The 19188-nt window shown below is 53.6% G+C and overlaps 1 protein-coding gene across 1 annotated transcript; it reads left to right on the plus strand.

Moving 5' to 3' along the window:
* The first annotated feature begins 1069 nt into the window (after positions 1-1069).
* On the plus strand, positions 1070-17274 carry LOC137486919 (proliferation-associated protein 2G4). Its single transcript, XM_068212514.1, has 13 exons — positions 1070-1253; positions 3483-3611; positions 4330-4435; positions 4669-4738; positions 6435-6527; positions 6794-6857; positions 8486-8564; positions 10392-10470; positions 10564-10697; positions 12684-12778; positions 14636-14763; positions 15801-15854; positions 15955-17274. Exons 1-13 carry the CDS (start codon positions 1166-1168, stop codon positions 16018-16020), a joined length of 1185 nt encoding a protein of 394 aa, XP_068068615.1. The 5' UTR covers positions 1070-1165; the 3' UTR covers positions 16021-17274.
* The last annotated feature ends 1914 nt before the right edge of the window (positions 17275-19188 follow it).

Raw genomic sequence — 19188 nt, forward strand, 5'->3', positions numbered from 1 at the left:
GGGGGCAGCGGAGACCGCCCCTCTCCCCCCGGGGATCCCCCTCCCATCGTTTTCTTCTTCCTCCCCCCCCCACCACCGCTCACTGAAGGTGCTCCCCAAATCCCTGGGGGGGGTCCCTGATCCCCACCCGGGGCTGCCAGACGGGGTCAGGTGGGATTTCTGAAGGACCCCAGACTCATTTTCAGGTCTCCCCATTCCCTGCTGAGTGAAGGTTTGGGGGTGTCCCCCCTCCCCTGAGGTCGGGGGCAGCCCCGGGATCCCTTTCTGGGGTGTTTCTCCCGGTTTTTCGGGGGTTGCCCGGGTTGGGGGGGGGGGGGGGGGGAAGGGGAACCCCCGCTCAGGGATCGCCCCCGGCCCCGGGGGTCGCGCGTGATGAATGAAAATAAAGGAATTTGAGTAAAAACCTCGGGGGTGAGGCTTGGGGGGTCGGGGAGGGGCGGGACCGGGGAGTCGCGGGGGGACACCGGAGCGGAGATCGGGACCATGGTCCGGGCACAGCGGCAGCCCCCGGGCAGTGACCGGTGCCGGTGCTGGGGAGGGTCACGGGGGCTTGAACGGGGGTCGGGGGGAGCACCGGACAGGGGGGGCCGGTGGGTGGGTCCGGGGACAGCAGGGACCGGCCCCGGTGTGGCCGCGGTGCCGGTGCTGGGGTGGGGGGGTGCTGAGTGGGACGGGGGTCGCGGGTCTGGGGGTTGTGTGTAGGAGCGCTGCTGCAGGGTTGGGCCCAGGAACATGCCGGGGAACCCGACAGCCGAGGGAGGAGCACAGCGACCGGTCCCGGTGCCGTCCCGGTGCCGAGGTTCCGCACCGGCCCCTTCCTCTCCCGTTCCCCCCTTCCGCCTACATCCCCCATCACCCCCCGCGCGCCGCTTCCGCTCTCAGACCCCCACCTCCTCTCGCGAGAGCCTCGCCGCGCGCCGGGAGTTGTAGTCCGCCGTGTGTGGGGGGGGCGGCACCCACACTTCCGGGTCTCTGCTCGCGGGGGCCGCCGGGAGTTGTAGTCCAGGGGGGCGGGGAGGACTCGCGTTCCCAGCGTGCCCCGCGCGGAGCCCGCGCTCTGCCCTGCTCGCGCCTCCGGCTCGCGGTCCCGGGGGCTCCTCAGCGCCGGGCGGGGGGGGCTCGAGCAGGCCCGGGGGGCTCCGGGGGGCTCGGCGGGGCTCCCACCATGTCGGGCGAGGAGGAGGCCACCGAGCTCACCATCGCCGAGGACCTGGTGGTGACCAAGTACAAGATGGGGGGGGACATCGCCAACCGTGAGTGCGGGCCGCGGCCGGGGGGGGCGGCGGGGAGGGCGCGGGGGAAGCGCTGAGGGGGGAGCGGCCAGGCCTGAGCGCCGCCGCCGGCCGGAGGGACCCCCGCGCTGGGGCCCCGCTTGGGGCTGGGACGCTCTGCTTGGGGCTGGGGGCGGCGTGGGGGGAGCGGGTTGGGACGACCCCCACCCCCCTTCCCCCCGCCTTGTCCCGGGGTGACCCCTCCCCGGTGCGCGGGACCCACCCGGTCCCGGCGGGGCCCGGCCCCGCGCGGCCGCCGCCGCTGCCGGCACGTGGTACCGCGCCCCACGTGCACCGGCGGGGCCGGGCCTGCCGCCCCCCGCTGCCCCAAACCCCGCCGGTGCCGCTTTTGTTCGGGTGTGACCGACCCCCCCCCCCCCGCCCCACTCCGGTCCCGGTTGGCGGCGGGGACGGGAGCGGGGGGGCCTGGCTGGGTTGGGGGGTGGGGGCTGCTCCGGGGACGGGGTCTTGTGCTGGGAATGGGGTCCCGAACCGCTCTGGGGGTCCTGTCCTGGGAAGGGGGTCTGGTTCTGGGAATGGGGTGCCGAACCGGTCTGGGGGTGCTGCCCCGGGATTGAGGATCCGGTTCTGGGAGTGGGGCCCCGAAGTGATCTGGGGGCTCCTGTCCCGGGAACGGGGCTCCTGTCCCGGTCACGATGTGGATCCAGCCCCGGGAACGGGATTCTGTCCCGGGAACGGGGCTCCAGCCGCTGCCCCCACCCCCGGCAGGCTCCGCTCCCCTCCCGTTCCCGGTTATTTTTTGACCCCTTTCCCCGCCGTTGCCGGTGTCCCGGCTCCGGGAGCCGCCCGGACCGGTTCCGCGGGGCTCCCCGGTGTCCCACCCCGCTTCCTGCTGACTCCAGAACTTCTTTTGAACTGGTGCCGGTGTCCCGGGAGGCGGTTTGGGCGCGGGGATTCCCTTCGGGAAGGGAGGGAGGTCTCCTGGGCAGACTGGAAGTTTGGCCGCCTCCCTTCCCGGGGGGAAAGGCAGCTCCACGCAGGTTCAACTCCCCTGGGAAGAGCAAACACACACAAAAGCCCGGAAAAAAAAAAACTTCCAGCTGTCGGTTTTTAGGGATAAAAAGTGCCTTAACTCCCTAAAAAACATCGGGAAGGAGAGAGGGATTCGAGGAATGTTCCTGTTCCTCTGATCCCTTGGAATGCTCCGAGGGTTTTTCCCCTTTATCTGTTTTTTTTTCTTTTTTTTTCTCGTTTGTTTTATTCCCCCCTCCATGTCCCGCCGGCTCTTATCAGGAATGTTATCCTTGCTTTGAAATATTCCCAGCTTTCCCATGGAAAAAGGGGGTGGCATTTGAAGTCCTTGCACAGGTGACAGTGCCACAGCACTCCCGAGGATTCCTTGGAATCCTGAGGAAGTTGGGACAGAGAGGGGAATGTGAGGGGACATTCCAGGATCCCAGACTATTTTGGGGTCCCATTCCAGGATCCCAGACTATTTTGGGGTCCCATTCCAGGATTCCAGAATATTTTAGGGTCCCATTCCAGGATCCCAGACTATTTTGGGGTCCCATTCCAGGATCCCAGACTATTTTGGGGTCCCATTCCAGGATTCCAGAATATTTTAGGGTCCCATTCCAGGATCCCAGACTATTTTGGGGTCCCATTCCAGGATTTCAGAATATTTTAGGGTCCCTTTCCAGGATCCCAGACTATTTTGGGGTCCCATTCCAGGATTCCAGAATATTTTAGGGTCCCATTCCAGGATCCCAGACTATTTTGGGGTCCCATTCCAGGATTCCAGAATATTTTGGGGTCCCATTCCAGGATTCCAGAATATTTGGGGTCAGGGCTGTGGAGGAAGCTGGAAGAGGTCTGGGGCCACCTCTTTTCCCTAAGGCACGAGGCAGGCTGGAATTCCTGGTGGATTTTTTTGGGAGTGGAGCATTCCCCAAACTTCCTGGGGCATTGCCTGTGTCAGCACATGGATTCCTTGGAAAAGAGGGACTCGTGGAGTGGCCTTTGATGTCTCCCAGTCATTCCCAAACCTGTTCCCAGAGCTCTGACTTCTCCTGGAGGAATTTGGGAGCGTGGCACTCCCTCTTCCCAAAACCATTCCCAAATAATAAAGGAATTCCAGCGGGATTTACGCCTTTCCCGTGGAGATCCGGGTCTGGAACCTCGAGAAAACAGTTGGAGGTGTTGGGTTTGGGGCTGTGGATCCATGGAGTGGATTTTTTTTGGGAATTCCAGGGGTGCTGCGTGCCGTGGTGGAGGCGGCGGCTCCCGGCGCGTCCGTGCTGTGCCTGTGCGAGAAGGGCGATGCCATGATCATGGAAGAGACCGGGAAAATCTTCAAGAAGGAAAAGGAAATGAAGAAAGGTGAGAGGTCTCGGTCCTGGGAATGAGGAATTCCCTGCTCTTCCCTGATTTTAACTCAAATCCTCCTCCCTGCTGCGCCTCAGCTTCCAGTTTTCATGGATCCATTGGAAAGGGTGACTCTGGAGGGTTTGGGACACTGGGATTTGTCACCAAATTCCCATCCTGAGGGTGCTGGAAGGAGGTTTAGGTGGGATAGCAGGAAGACATTCCTCTCTGGGAGGCCCTGGAATGGAATTCTCATCCCTGCAAGCATCCCGGGCCAGGTTGGAGCAGCCTGGGATGGGGGAAGGTGTCCCAGGAGGGTGGAATGGAGCTTTAAGGTCACCCCAATCCCAAAGTTGGAGGTGCTGGAATGAGATTTAAGTGGCACAGTGGGAAGAAATTCCTCTCTGGGAGGCCCTGGAATGGAATTCTCATCCCTGCAAGCATCCCAGGCCAGGTTGGAGCAGCCTGGGATGGGGGAAGGTGTCCCAGGAGGGTGGAATGGAGCTTTAAGGTCACCCCAATCCCAAAGTTGGAGGTGCTGGAATGAGATTTAAGTGGCATATTGGAAAGAAATTCCTCTCTGGGAGGTGCTGGAGTGGAATTCCCATCACAGGCCAGGCTGGACCAGTCTGGGATGGGGGAAGGTGTCCCAGGAGGGTGGAATGGAGCTTTAAGGACCCCTAAATCCCAAAGCATTCCTCCAATCCATGCTTTTTCCTGTTCCCTCTCCCAGGAATCGCCTTCCCCACGAGTATATCCGTAAATAACTGTGTGTGTCACTTCTCCCCGCTCAAGAGTGACCAGGATTACATCCTCAAGGACGGGGATTTGGTCAAAATGTGAGTGCCTGGATCCCATTCCATGGGAATTCCCCCTCCCTTCCCAAAATCCCAACATTATTCGGGTTGCAAGGACCTGTCAGACCACCCCACATTTTTACCACGGCGTTAATTCCTTGCTAATTAAAGCCTAATAATGAGCCTGGAGGGGCTCCTGGGGCACCATTCCGTGTGCTGGCGCCTCTGGGATCCGCCTGGAATTCCCGGAATTCCCATTTCCCTCTGTGTTGCAGCGACCTGGGCGTGCACGTGGACGGCTTCATCGCCAACGTGGCGCACACCTTCGTGCTCGGCGCCTCCAAGGTGGGTTTGTCATCGGGGGGTGTCTCCTTGGGAATGGGGCAACCTCGGGGTGCCAGGGGCAACCGCCCCGGGGCCTCTGGATCTGCGGTGGCACCACCCTGGAACCTCTGGATCTGAGAGGGCACCAATCCTGAGGTGTCAAGATCTGAAGTGGCACCACCCTGGAACCTCTGGATCTGAGGGGGCACCAGTCCTGAGGTGTCAAGATCTGAGGTGGCACCACCCTGGAACCTCTGGATCTGAGGTGGCACCACCCTGGAACCTCTGGATCTGAGGTGGCACCATCCTGGAACCTCTGGATCTGAGAGGGCACCAATCCTGAGCTTCTGGATCCATGGTGGCACCACCCTGGAACCTCTGGATCTGAGGGGGCACCAATCCTGAGGTGTCAAGATCTGAGGTGGCACCACCCTGGAACCTCTGGATCTGAGGTGGCACCACCCTGGAACCTCTGGATCTGAGGTGGCACCACCCTGGAACCTCTGGATCCATGGTGGCACCACCCTGGAACCTCTGGATCCATGGTGGCACCACCCTGGAACCTCTGGATCCATGGTGGCACCACCCTGGAACCTCTGGATCCATGGTGGCACCACCCTGGAACCTCTGGATCCATGGTGGCACCACCTGGAACCTCTGGATCTGAGGTGGCACCACCCTGGAACCTCTGGATCCATGGTGGCACCACCTGGAACTTCTGGATCTGAGGGGGCACCACCCTGGAACCTCTGGATCTGAGGTGGCACCATCCTGAGGTGTCAGGATCTGAGGTGGCACCAATCCTGAGCCTCTGGATCTGAGGTGGCACCACCCTGGAACCTCTGGATCCAAGGTGGCACCATCCTGAGATGTCAGCATCTGAGGTGGCACCAATCCTCTGGATCCAAGGTGACAGTGCCCTGGAGTGTCAGGATCCAAGGTGGCACCATCCTGGAGCCTCTGGATCCAAGGTGGCAGCACCCAGATCCTTGGCAAGGCAGTCCCCGCTTCCCACTTTTCCTCCTGGAATTCCACAGGATGAACATTCCCTACCCCAAATCCAATCCTTGCTTCCCCTTTTTCCTCCTGGAATTCCTCAGGATGAACATTTCCTATACCAAAACCAGTCCTTGCTTCCCAAATCCAGTCCCTGCTTCCCACTTTTCCTGCTGGAATTCCCAGGATGGACATTTCCTATCCCAAATCCCATCCCTGCTTCCTCTTTTTCCTGCTGGAATTCCCAGGATGGACATTCCCTACCCCAAATCCCATCCCTGCTTCCTCTTTTTCCTGCTGGAATTCCCAGGATGAACATTCCCATTCCCCACCCCAAAACCAATCCTTGCTTCCCGCTTTTCCCCTGGAATCTGGTCAGTCTGATACCTTGGGAATTCCTGCTGTGAATTCCTCAAGTTATCCCATCCTCTGGGAATAAATCCTGAGGAAAATCTGGGAAAATTAGGAAAAACTGGTTTGGAAATTGTTTTGCTCCAGTGGTTTTGGGGGAAAAGCCCAAAATTCCCCGTTGGAATTTTGCTGGACTCATCCCAATCCATACTGGGATGCCTGGACTGGGAATCCTCTGGAATTCTGTTGGAGGTGGTTGATTGGGGACTTTTCCACCTCCCAGCCAGATTCCAGGGATTGGAACAAATCCCAAACGTTGAATCCCGACCCCCAAACCCTGAGAAATCCCAAATTTTGCCGTTTTTCCCAGGAAAATCCCGTGTCCGGCCGCAAAGCCGACGTCATCAAGGCGGCTCACCTGTGTGCCGAGGCCGCCCTGCGCCTGGTGAAACCCGGGAATCAGGTGGGAATTTGGGGAATCAGGAGGGAATTTGGGGAATTTTTGGAATCACCACGGGGATTTTGGGACCCAACCTGTGGGATTTTGTGGGGAATCTGTGCGGAAAAAACGCTTTTTCCCGTTTTTGTTTTTTTTTTTTGGAGGCGTGGAAGCAGATGCTGGTTGGAAAAGCTGTGGGGTTTTTCCCAAAATATTTGGGATTTAAGGAAGGCTCGGAGCGGGGATTTTTTTTGTCCATAAAATGCTTTTTGTTGTTGTTGTTGTCCCAGAACACACAAGTGACAGAGGCCTGGAATAAAATCGCCCACGCGTTCCACTGCACACCCATCGAAGGTGAGGGAAAAGGGGATTGCAGGGGAAAAGGGATTCCAGGGAAGGAGGATCACGGGGAAAAGGGAATTCTAGGGAAGGGGGAATCACAGGGGAAGGGGATTCCAGGGGAAAAGGGAATTCCAGGGGAAAAGGGGATTCCAGGGAAAGGGATTCCAGGGGAAAAGGGGATTCCAGGGAAAGGAAATTCCAGGGGAAAAGGGAATTCCAGGGAAAGGGATTCCAGGGGAAAAGGGAATTCCAGGGGAAAAGGGAATTCCAGGGAAAGGGATTCCAGGGGAAAAGGGAATTCCAGGGGAAAGGGAAAAGGGAATTCCAGGGGAAAGGGAGATTCCAGGGAAAAATGGAATTTCAGGGGGAAAGGAGACTCCAGGGGAGAGGGATTCCCGGGGAAAAGGGGATTCCAGGAAAAAGGGATCATGGGGAAAAAAACCGGGTGTCACAGGGAAAAAAGGATCCTGGGGAAAAGGGATTCCAGGGAAAAGGGATCCCAGGATGGCTGGGAAGGCTCTGGGGTTGCTGGATTGGGATCCTGGAGCTCATCCCGTTCCTTTTTCCCCGTGGGCTCTCCCAGCTGTCCTGAAATCCCTGTTATTGGTTAAATTCCCTGGAATTCCGTGAATTCCCGCTGCCTCGGGAGTGGGCTGGGAATGTTGGGAATGCCGGGGGCTCTTCCCAGGATTGGCCTGGGAGTGAGGGGAGGGAAAAGGGGGGGAATCCCCCAAACCCCCCCTGGATCCCGCACGGCCCAGGGTGGGAATTCTGCCTGGGCTTGGCACGGGGGCTCCCAGTCCAACCCAGTACATCCCAATCCAACCCAGTACATCCCAATCCGACCCAGTACATCCCAGTCCAACCCAGTACATCCCAGTCCAACCCAGTACATCCCAGTCCAACCCAGTACATCCCAATCCAACCCAGTACATCCCAGTCCAACCCAGTACATCCCAGTCCAACCCACTGGTGCGCAGTCCCTAGAGCTCCAGTACAGCCCAGGCCATCCCAGTCACCCCAATCCATCCCATTAACCCCAGTCCATCCCAGTCCATCCCAGTAACCCCAGTCCGTCCCAGTAACCCCAGTCCATCCCAGTAACCCCAGTCCATCCCAGGAATCCCAGTCTGTCCCAGTCCATCCCAGTAACCCCAGTCTGTCCCAGTAACCCGAGTCCCCCAGACCATCCCAGTCCATCCCAGTAACCCCAGTCTGTCCCAGTCCATCCCAGTAAGCCCAGTCTGTCCCAGTCCACCCCAGTAACCCCAGTCTATCCCAGTCTGTCCCAGTAACCCCAGTCTATCCCAGTCTGTCCCAGTAACCCCAGTCTGTCCCAGTCCATCCCAGTAACCCCAGACCATCCCAGTCCATCCCAGGAATCCCAGTCTGTCCCAGTCCATCCCAGTAACCCCAGTCTGTCCCAGTCCACCCCAGGAATCCCAGTCCACCCCAGTCTGTCCCAGTAACCCCAGTCTATCCCAGTCTGTCCCAGTAACCCTAGTCTATCCCAGTCTGTCCCAGTAACCCCAGTCTGTCCCAGTCCACCCCAGTAACCCCAGTCCATCCCAGGAATCCCAGTCCATCCCAGTAACCCCAGTCTGTCCCAGTCCACCCCAGTAAGCCCAGTCTGCCCGCAGGGATGTTGTCGCACCAGCTGAAGCAGCACGTGATCGACGGGGAGAAAACCATCATCCAGAACCCCTCGGACCAGCAGAAGTGAGCGGCGGCAAAAACGGGGGGCAGGGGCAAAAAATTGGGGTGAAAATGGAGGGGTTGGGGTGAGAAATGAGATCAGGGTGAGAAATGGGGGGGCTTGGGGGGCAAAAATGGGGCTCAGGGTGAGAAATAGGGGGTCAGGGGCAAAAATTTGGGGTCAGGGGTAAAAATTGGGGAGTCGGGGGCAAAAATGGGGCTCAGGGTGAGAAATGGGGGATCAGGGGCAAACATTGGGGAGTCAAGGGCAAAAATGGGGCTTGGGGGGGGCAAAACCAGGGGTTAGGGTGAGAAATTGGGGGGGTCAGGGGCAAAAATTGGGGTGAAAATGGTGGGGTTGGGGTGAGTATTGAGATCAGGGTGAGAAATGGGTTTGGGGAGAAATGGGGGGTCAGGGGGAAAATGAGATCAGGGTGAAAAATGGGGTTCAGGGGCAAAAATTGGGAAAATGGGGGTGTTGGAGTGAGAAATTAGATCAGGGTGAGAAATGGGGGGTCAGGGGCAAAAATGGGGGGGCTTGGGGGGCAAAAATGGGGCTCAGGGTGAGAAATGGGGGGTTCAAGGACAAAAATTTGGGGTCAGGGCTAAAAATTGGGGAGTCGGGGGCAAAAATGGGGCTTGGGGGGCAAAAATGGGGCTCAGGGTGAGAAATAGGGGGTCAGGGGCAAAAATTTGGGGTCAGGGGTAAAAATTGGGGAGTCGGGAGCAAAAATGGGGCTTGGGGGGCAAAAATGGGGCTCAGGGTGAGAAATAGGGGGTCAGGGGCAAAAATTTGGGGTCAGGGGTAAAAATTGGGGAGTTGGGGGCAGAAATGGGGTTCAGGGTGAGAAATGGGGGATCAGGGGCAAAAATTGGGGGGAAAATGGGGGAGTTGGGGTGAGAAATGGGGTCAGGGGGAAATGGGGGATCAGGGTCAAAAATTTGGGAAAAAATTGGGGGCTAGGGGGAAGATGAGGGGGTTGGGATGAGGAATGAGATCAGGGTGAGAAATTGGGCCAGGAAAAAATGGGGGATCCGGGTGAGAAATGGGGGGGTGGGATGAGAAGTTGGGGGTCAGGGGATAAAGAGGGGATTGAGGTGAAAAAATGGGGGTCAGTGTGAGAAATGGGGATGAGGGGAAAAATGGGGGGGTCGGGGTGAGAAATGGGGTTGGGGAAGAAATTGGGGTTGGGGGAGAAATGGGGGGGTCGGGGTGAGAAATGGGGTCAGGGGAAAAAATTGGGGTCAGAGTGAGAAATGGGATCGGGGGAAAATGGGGAAGTCAGAGTGAGAAATTGGGGGTTAAGGTGAGAAATGGGGTTGGGATGAGAATTGGGGGGTCGGGGTGAGAAATGGGATCGGGGGAAAATGGGATCGGGGGAAAATGGGGGGTCAGGGGCAAAAATTGAGGGTTTGGGGGAAAATGTAGGGGTCAGGGGGAGAAATAGGGTCAGGGTGAGAAATGGGGAGTCAGGGGGAAAATGGGATTGGGGGGAAAATGGGGGAGTCAGGAGTAAAAATTGAGGGTTTGGGGGAAAATGTAGGGGTCAGGGGGAGAAATGGGATCGGGGTGAGAAATGGGATCAGGGTGAGAAATGGGGAGTCAGGGAAAATGGGATCAGGAGGAAAAATGGGGGAGTCGGGATGAGAAATGGGGGCTCTTGGGAAGGAGGAGTTTCCAGGAATGTTTTGAGTTTCCAGGAATGCTTTGGATCTCCTGGAAGGTTTTGGGTTCCCTGGAAGTTTTCCCTGGAAGGTTGTGAATTTCCAGGAATGTTTCTGGGCTTCCTGGAAGCTTTTCCCTTCAGGAATTCCCAGATTTTCCTGCCTCCCCAACCCCTTTCCCCCCAGGAAGGACCACGAAAAAGCCGAATTCGAGGTGCACGAAGTCTACGCCGTCGACGTCCTCGTCAGCAGCGGCGAGGGAAAGGTCAGCCCATCCCTCATAAATCCCAGGAATTCCCAGCCTGGATGGCTCCAGCGGCTCCCCAGATTCTGGGAATTCCCTGGGAATGTTTTCCAGGCCAAGGACGCGGGGCAGAGAACCACGATTTACAAGCGGGACCCCTCCAAGCAGTACGGGCTGAAGATGAAAACCTCGCGCGCCTTCTTCAGCGAGGTGGAGCGGCGCTTCGACACCATGCCCTTCACCCTCCGGTAATCCCGGGAATTGTGCCCGGGATGGGGCTGGGATTCCACCTGGGATACCTGGACAGGGCTGGAATTCCACCTGGGATACCTGGATAGGGCTGGAATTCCATGTGGGATACCTGGATAGGGCTGGACAGGGCTGGGGTTCCACGTGGGATACCTGGATGGTGTGGAATTCCACGTGGGATACCTGGATAGGGCTGGAATTCCAGGGATTTGAGCTTTTGAGGTGGAGTGGTGCTTCGACACCATGCCCTTCACCCTCCGGTAATCCTGGGAATTCTGTCTGGGATAGGGCTGGGATTCCACCTGGGATTCCACCTGGGATACCTGGATGGGGCCGGAATTCCACCTGGGATACCTGGACAGGGCTGGGGTTCCACCTGGGATACCTGGACAGGGCTGGAATTCCACCTGGGATACCTGGATAGGGCCGGAATTCCACCTGGGATACCTGCATGGGGCTGGAATTCCAGGGATTTGAGCTTTCCTCAGTGAGGCGGAGCAGAGCTTTGACACCATGCCCTTCACCCTCCGGTAATCCCGGGAATTCTGTCTGGGATAGGGCTGGGATTCCACCTGGGATACCTGGATGGGGCCGGAATTCCACCTGGGATACCTGGATAGGGCTGGGGTTCCACCTGGGATACCTGGATAGGGCCGGGATTCCACCTGGGATACCTGCATGGGGCTGGAATTCCAGGGATTTGAGCTTTCCTCAGTGAGGTGGAGCGGTGCTTTGACACCATGCCCTTCACCCTCCGGTAATCCCGGGAATTCTGTCTGGGATAGGGCTGGGATTCCACCTGGGATACCTGGATATGGTTGGGATGCCACTTGGGATACCTGCATGGGGCTGGTGTACCTGGATAGGGCTGGGATTCCACCTGGGATACCTGGACAGGGCTGGAATGGCAGGGATTGGAGCCTTTGCCCGGCAGGTGTGTGTAGGTGTTGGCGCACGATTGAGCTCAGGTGTGTCCAGCTGTGCTGCCAGGTGTGCCCCGGTGCTCTCAGGTGTGCTCCCAGGTGCACTCAGGTGTGCCCCGGTGCTCTCAGGTGTGCTCCCAGGTGTGATCTCAGGTGTGCTCTCAGGTGTGCTCTCAGATGTGCCCAGGTGCACTCAGGTGTGCCCAGGTGTGCTCTCAGATGTGCCCAGGTGTGCTCTCAGGTGTGCTCTCAGATGTGCCCAGCTGCTCTCAGGTGTGCTCTCAGATGTGCCCAGGTGCACTCAGGTGTGCTCTCAGATGTGCCCAGGTGCTCTCAGATGTGCCCAGGTGCTCTCAGGTGTGCTCTCAGGTGCTCTCAGGTGTGCTCCCAGGTGCACTCTCAGATGTGCCCAGGTGCTCTCAGGTGTGCACTCAGGTGTGCTCTCAGGTGTGCTCTCAGGTGTGCTCCCAGGTGCTCTCAGATGTGCCCAGGTGTGCTCCCAGGTGCTCTCAGGTGTGCTCTCAGATGTGCCCAGGTGCTCTCAGGTGTGCTCTCAGATGTGCCCAGGTGCACTCAGATGTGCTCCCAGGTGCACTCAGATGTGCCCAGGTGCACTCAGATGTGCCCAGGTGCTCTCAGGTGTGCTCCCAGGTGCTCTCTCAGGTGTGCTCCCAGGTGCTCTCAGGTGTGCTCCCAGGTGCACTCAGGTGTGCTCTCAGATGTGCCCAGGTGCTCTCAGGTGTGCTCTCAGATGTGCCCAGGTGCTCTCAGGTGTGCTCTCAGATGTGCCCAGGTGCACTCAGATGTGCTCCCAGGTGCACTCAGATGTGCCCAGGTGCACTCAGATGTGCCCAGGTGCTCTCAGGTGTGCTCCCAGGTGCTCTCTCAGGTGTGCTCCCAGGTGCTCTCAGGTGTGCTCCCAGGTGCACTCAGGTGTGCTCCCAGGTGCTCTCAGGTGTGCACTCAGGTGTGCTCTCAGGTGCTCTCAGGTGTGCTCTCAGATGTGCCCAGGTGCTCTCAGGTGTGCTCCCAGGTGTGCACTCAGGTGCGGTGTCCCCTCAGGGCGCTGGAGGACGAGAAGAAGGCGCGCATGGGGGTGGTGGAGTGCGCCAAGCACGAGCTGCTGCAGCCCTTCAACGTCCTCTACGAGAAGGAAGGTGAGACCTGGGGGGACAGGTGGGGACACCTGGGGGAACAGGGGGGACAAGGAAAGGGACACGCGGGGACAGGGGGGACAGAGGGGAGGGGACAGGTGGGACCTGGGACAGGTGAGGGGACAGGGAAGGGACAGGTGAGGGGACAGGTGGGACCTGGGACAGGTGAGGGGACAGGGAAGGGACAGGTGAGGGGACAGGTGGGACCTGGGACAGGTGAGGGGACAGGTGGGACCTGGGGACAGGGAAGGGACAGGTGGGACCTGGGGACAGGGAAGGGACAGGTGAGGGACAGGTGAGGGGACAGGTGGGACCTGGGACAGGTGGGACCTGGGACAGGTGGGGCCTGGGACAGGTGAGGGGACAGGTGGGACCTGGGACAGGTGAGGGGACAGGTGGGACCTGGGGACAGGGAAGGGACAGGTGAGGGACAGGTGAGGGGACAGGTGGGACCTGGGACAGGTGGGACCTGGGGACAATGGGGGACGGATCCAGGTGAGTTCGGAGCTGCAGAGCAGGGATTGCAGGTCCTGGCTCTGGGAGGTGCAGCCCTACAGGTCCTAGCAGGGTTGACCTGTTGTCCCCGCAGGTCCTGGCAGGGCTGTAGCTCAAGGTTAACCCCTTTTATCCCCAGCTGCTCAGGGTTTTGGCAGGGCCATAGCTCAGGGTCATTCCCAGGTCCTGGCAGGGCTGTAGCTCAGGGTCATTCCCAGGTCCTGGCAGGGCTGTAGCTCAGGGTCATTCCCAGGTCCTAGCAGGGCTGTAGCTCAAGGTTAACCCCTTTAGCCCCAGTTGCTCAGGGTCCTGGCAGGGCTGTAGCTCAGGGTCATTCCCAGGTCCTGGCAGGGCTGTAGCTCAGGTTGACCTCTTTATCCCCAGCTGCTCAGGGTTAGCTCACAGGTCCTGGCAGGGCTGTAGCTCAGGTTAACCCCTTTAGCCCCAGTTGCTCAGGGTCACCCCCAGGTCCTAGCAGGGCTGTAGCTCAAGGTTAACCCCTTTTATCCCCAGCTGCTCAGGGTCCTGGCAGGGCTGTAGCTCAGGGTCATTCCCAGGTCCTGGCAGGGCTGTAGCTCAGGGTATTCCCAGGTCCTGGCAGGGCTGTAGCTCAGGTTAACCCCTCTGTCCCCAGTTGCTCAGGGTCACCCCCAGGTCCTGGCAGGGCTGTAGCTCAGAGTATTCCCAGGTCCTGGCAGGGCTGTAGCTCAGGGTCATTCCCAGATCCTGGCAGGGCTGTAGCTCAGAGTATTCCCAGGTCCTGGCAGGGCTGTAGCTCAGGGTCATTCCCAGGTCCTGGCAGGGCTGTAGCTCAGGTTGACCTCTTTATCCCCAGCTGCTCAGGGTTAGCTCACAGGTCCTGGCAGGGCTGTAGCTCAGGTTAACCCCTTTAGCCCCAGTTGCTCAGGGTCACCCCCAGGTCCTGGCAGGGCTGTAGCTCAGGGTATTCCCAGGTCCTGGCAGGGCTGTAGCTCAGAGTATTCCCAGGTCCTGGCAGGGCTGTAGCTCAGGGTCATTCCCAGGTCCTGGCAGGGCTGTAGCTCAGGGTCACCCCCCAGGTCCTGGCAGGGCTGTAGCTCAGGGTATTCCCAGGTCCTGGCAGGGCAGTAGCTCAGGGTCATTCCCAGGTCCTGGCAGGGCTGTAGCTCAGGTTAACCCCTCTGTCCCCAGTAGCTCAGAGTATTCCCAGGTCCTGGCAGGGCTGTAGCTCAGAGTATTCCCAGGTCCTGGCAGGGCTGTAGCTTAGGTTAACCCCTCTGTCCCCAGTTGCTCAGGGTCACCCCCAGGTCCTGGCAGGGCAGTAGCTCAGAGTATTCCCAGGTCCTGGCAGGGCTGTAGCTCAGGTTAACCCCTCTGTGCCCACAGGGGAGTTCGTGGCCCAGTTCAAGTTCACGGTGCTGCTGATGCCCAACGGCCCCATGAGGATCACGAGCGGCCCCTTCGAGCCCGAGCTCTACAAATCCGACCTGGAGGTGCAGGACGGGGAGCTCAAGGTTGGTTCATCGTTAATATTCATCATTAATCATGGTAATATGCAAATTAAGTATCCGTGTAAACGTAAAGTTAATTTGTTTCTGTTTCCCTATAAAATATTCATAGGAAAAATGAATATTTTATTAATACCTATTCTTACCTATTTAGTGGTTTTGTTACTTAGGTTGTTTTTTAATAGTTATGTTTTTGTTTATAATAGTTATATTATTTTAAAATTTTACCTATTTAGTGTTTTTATTAATTATATTGGTTTTAAATAGTTATATTTTCTTGGAAAATAAAATAGAAGGTGTGTTTATAATAGTTACTGTTATTAATAGATTAATTGCTAATCTATATGAAGTAATTTTTATATATATAATTAAAAATATTTATATATAACAAATATAAAATAGCAGTAAACATGCATAAATAAAATTTATAGAATAAAAAATTTAATAAATTTATACACTTACTAATATAAAGACATTAATTATATAGTTGATGAATAGCCTGTATTAATTAGGTTATATATTTATATGAATAGATATATAAATGCAGATTATATAGTCTAATTAAAATGTAAAGATAGAAGCAGTACATTTGTATCTATGTATGACATGTTAATTTATATATTGTAGAGTAAAATAGTCACAATTTCATATTAATTGAATATTAATAACTGGAATAATAATGGAAATATTGATAATTAAAATGTGAACAATTGAAGTATTGTTATTAAGCACTTAATATATAATATTTACTAATTGAAAGGTTAATAAAAGTTTTTTTTAATTAAATTAATAGAGAATTAAATAATAAAATTATTATTTGTGAGTTATTTATTATTAGTTTATCACTAGCTTATTAATAAATTAAAAATTAATTTAAAATAATAAATAAAAGCTAATTAATAAAGCAGCACCTCCCCAGGGTCACCTGTGCTTGCTCCCATGGAGGGGAGATGAAGGAAAGGGAACCAAAATGACCCAAATTCCCGTTATCCCAAAAACCACCAGGATCTTTTCCCCCCTCCTCACCCTTCCCTCCCTTCCAGGCCCTTCTACAAAGCTCCGCCAGCCGGAAGACCCAGAAAAAGAAGAAAAAGAAGGTAAAATTGGGCACTTTTTGTGTTGGGAATTCCCAGATCCGCAATCTCGGGGTGTTCCCATGGGAAAGACCCCGAAAAATCCCTGGATTTGTCCCCACAGGCTTCTAAAAATGCTGAAAACGCCACCACGGGGGAGACGGCGGAGGAGAACGAGGCCGGCGACTGAGAGCCCTTGGAGTTCTCAAATCGCCCCTTTTCTCCCCCAAAAAAAAAAAAAAAACCAGAAAAACAAAATTCCATCTGGAAACGAAAGAATCTGGCACCGGTGTTGGTCCAGGCAGTCTGGAATTCCCACAGAATCCAAACAGCTCCCGTCGACTTTGCCAAGGAGGGAGGAATCTCTCGGCCACTTCAGACTTCAAAACGAAAAAAAAATAAAAAAAGAATGAAAACACCCCAGAAAGAGTAGCAAAAAAAAAAAAATTTAATAAAAATTAGGTGTGAAAGTCGCTATTAAATCCTTAATATTCCCCATGTTTGGAGAGGTGAATCTGGAAAATCCAGGGAGAGGGAGCGGAGGGAGCTGCTGATTCCTTCCTCCTCCTCCTCCTCCTGCTGCCTTTTTTTTTTTATTTGTTAATTTTCCCCTTTGGAAATTTTCACCAAAAAAAAAAAACCCAAAAACCAAGTGATTCCACCCAGAAAAGTGCCCTGTGCGAGCAATCCGGGATTTTGTCTTTTCCACTCTTGGGATTGTACTTTAAAAATTGGGAAAGAAACCAAATTTTAAGTTCCCCCCACCCACCAGGAGCCTTTTCTGCCTCTGCCTTGATTTATGGGATTTCAAAAAAATCGCTATTTTTTAACACAAACTGGTTTTTAAAATGATCCAAACCTTCGGGAAGCTGCCGACATTCCGGCCTTGCGGAGCTGAATTCCCTAAAATCCCGGGTTTGGGTGTTTTTTATCCTTCCCAATATCCCCGGGAGCACATTCCACCTTTTCCCGTGAGCCGGAGGATAATTTATTTTTTTCACTTTTTCCCTCAGGATTCTTTGCTAATTTTGGGGGGAAAAACAACAACAACAACAAAAAAAAAAAATCCCACCAGAATTCCTCAGGGGAGAGGTGAGGGAAGCGCTGATCCGGGATAGGCCCGAGCCAAGGGGTATCGCTCTTTTATAGTCAATTTTTTACAAAAAAAACACATAAAAACGAGAAAAAAAAGCCGATTAAACGCCGTCAGTTGAATGTTTGAGGTTTTTTTTTTCTTTGCCGATACCCCTGGTTCCTTTTTCCCCCCACCCCGACCTTCAATTTTTTGGGAATTCTGATTCCCGCCTTACCCAACATTCCCGGGCGTTCTCCGTAGGCCGCGGTGCTTCCTCGTCGAAATCCGAATTTTCCACCCCGAAAAAACACAAAAAAAACTCCACACGTGCAAATGTTACCAAAGTCAAATAAAAGAGAATAAACGATGCGATATTGGATTTTATTCCGGGTTTTTATCTCCGTCTTTCTCTGGGGATTTGGGATTGTGGAACCCGCCTGGGCCTGACTGGGTTTGGGGTTGGAAATGGGATTTTTCTGGGGAAAATTCTCATTTTTGAGGGAAAAACGCTGATTTTTGAAGGGAAAACGCTGATTTTTGAGGAGAAGATGCTCATTTTTGAGGAGAAGATGCTCATTTTTCAGGGAAAATAGTAATTTTTGAGGGAAAAACCCTAATTTTTGAGGGAAAAACCCTAATTTTTGAGGGAAAAACACTATTTTTTGAGGGGAAAACCCTAATTTCTGAGGCGAAAATGCTCATTTTTGAGGGAAAAATATTAATGATAGGAAAAGTCTCATTTGTGAGGGGAAAATGCTCATTTTTTGAAGGAAAAATACCGATTTTTGTGGGGAAAATTCTCATTTTTGAGGGAAAAACGCTGATTTTTGAAGGGAAATCGCTGATTTTGGAGGAGAAGATGCTCATTTTTCAGGGAAAATAGTAATTTTTGAGGGAAAAACACTAATTTTTGAGGGAAAAACCCTTTTTTTTGAGGGGAAAACCCTAATTTCTGAGGCGAAAATGCTCATTTTTGAGGGACAAATATTAATGATAGGAAAAGTCTCATTTGTGAGGGGAAAATGCTCATTTTTTGAAGGAAAAATACCGATTTTTGTGGGGAAAATTCTCATTTTTGAGGGAAAAACGCTGATTTTTGAAGGGAAAACTGCTCATTTTCGAGGGTAAAATGGTCGTTTATGAGGGGAAAATGCTCATTTTTGAGGGAAAAATCTTTTTTGAAGGAAAAATACTAATTTTTGAGGGGAAAACTGGCTTTGAAAGGAAAAAATGTATCAATTCAAGGGAAAACACTCATTTTTGAGGAGAAAATATTCATTTTTGAGGGGAAAATACAGATTTTTGAGGGGCAGTGCCCGTTTGTGAGGTGAAAATGCTCCTTTTTGAAGGAAAATCTTTTTTGAAGGAAAAATAATTTTTGAGAGGAAATTGCTCATTTTTGAGGGGAAAAACTTGCTTTGAAGGGAAAAATAAATCAATTTGACAGAAAATGTTCATTTTTGAGGCGAAAATACTCATTTTTGAGGGGAAAAAGCTCTTTTTTGAAGGAAAAATATTAATTTTTGAGGGGAAAATGCTCATTTTTGAGGGGAAAACTCACTTTGAAAGGGAAAAATAAATTAATTTGAGGGAAAACACTCATTTTTAAGGGGAAACCCCCATCCCACTTCTAAGGGAAAACCCTCATTTTAAGGAAAATCCCCTCGTTTTAATGGAAAAAACCTGATTTTGAGGGGAAAACTCCCTCACTTTGAAGAGAAAAAAAACTGATTTTGAGGGGAAAATGTAAAATTGATGGGAAGAGCTCATTTTGAGGGGAAAACCCCCTCATTTTGAAGTGAAAAAAAAAATTTACATTTTGAGGTAGAAATATTCCTCATTTTAAGGGAAAAAGCCCTCATTTTGAGGGGAAAAGCCCCTTTTTGAGGAAAAAAACCTTATTTTGAAGGGAAAAAAACAAATTTTGAGGGGAAAACCCCCACATTTTGAGGGAAAATAAATGTTGAGGGTAAAAACTCGTTTTGAGGTAAACTCCCCACATTTTGCAGGAGTAAAAAAATCTCATTGTGAGGGGAAAAAAAAAACTCTTTTTAAGGGAAAAAAATCCAAACTTTAGGCTTTTAAATCAGTATTCCGCCTGGAGACAGGAGCCAAAGCTCTCCCAGTCCTCAGCAAGGATTTAAAAACTGCCGAGACTCGCCGGAGGTTTATTTAATTTTCTATTTTGTATCTTTCATGCTAGAATATAAAAATATTTTATATTTTTACTTGTAAGAGAAGTCTCCGGAGGGTCTTGGGGATGCAACATCAATCCCGTTGAAG

This window comes from Anomalospiza imberbis, chromosome 22 (genome assembly GCF_031753505.1).
Source record: "Anomalospiza imberbis isolate Cuckoo-Finch-1a 21T00152 chromosome 22, ASM3175350v1, whole genome shotgun sequence".
Taxonomy (NCBI): domain Eukaryota; kingdom Metazoa; phylum Chordata; class Aves; order Passeriformes; family Viduidae; genus Anomalospiza; species Anomalospiza imberbis.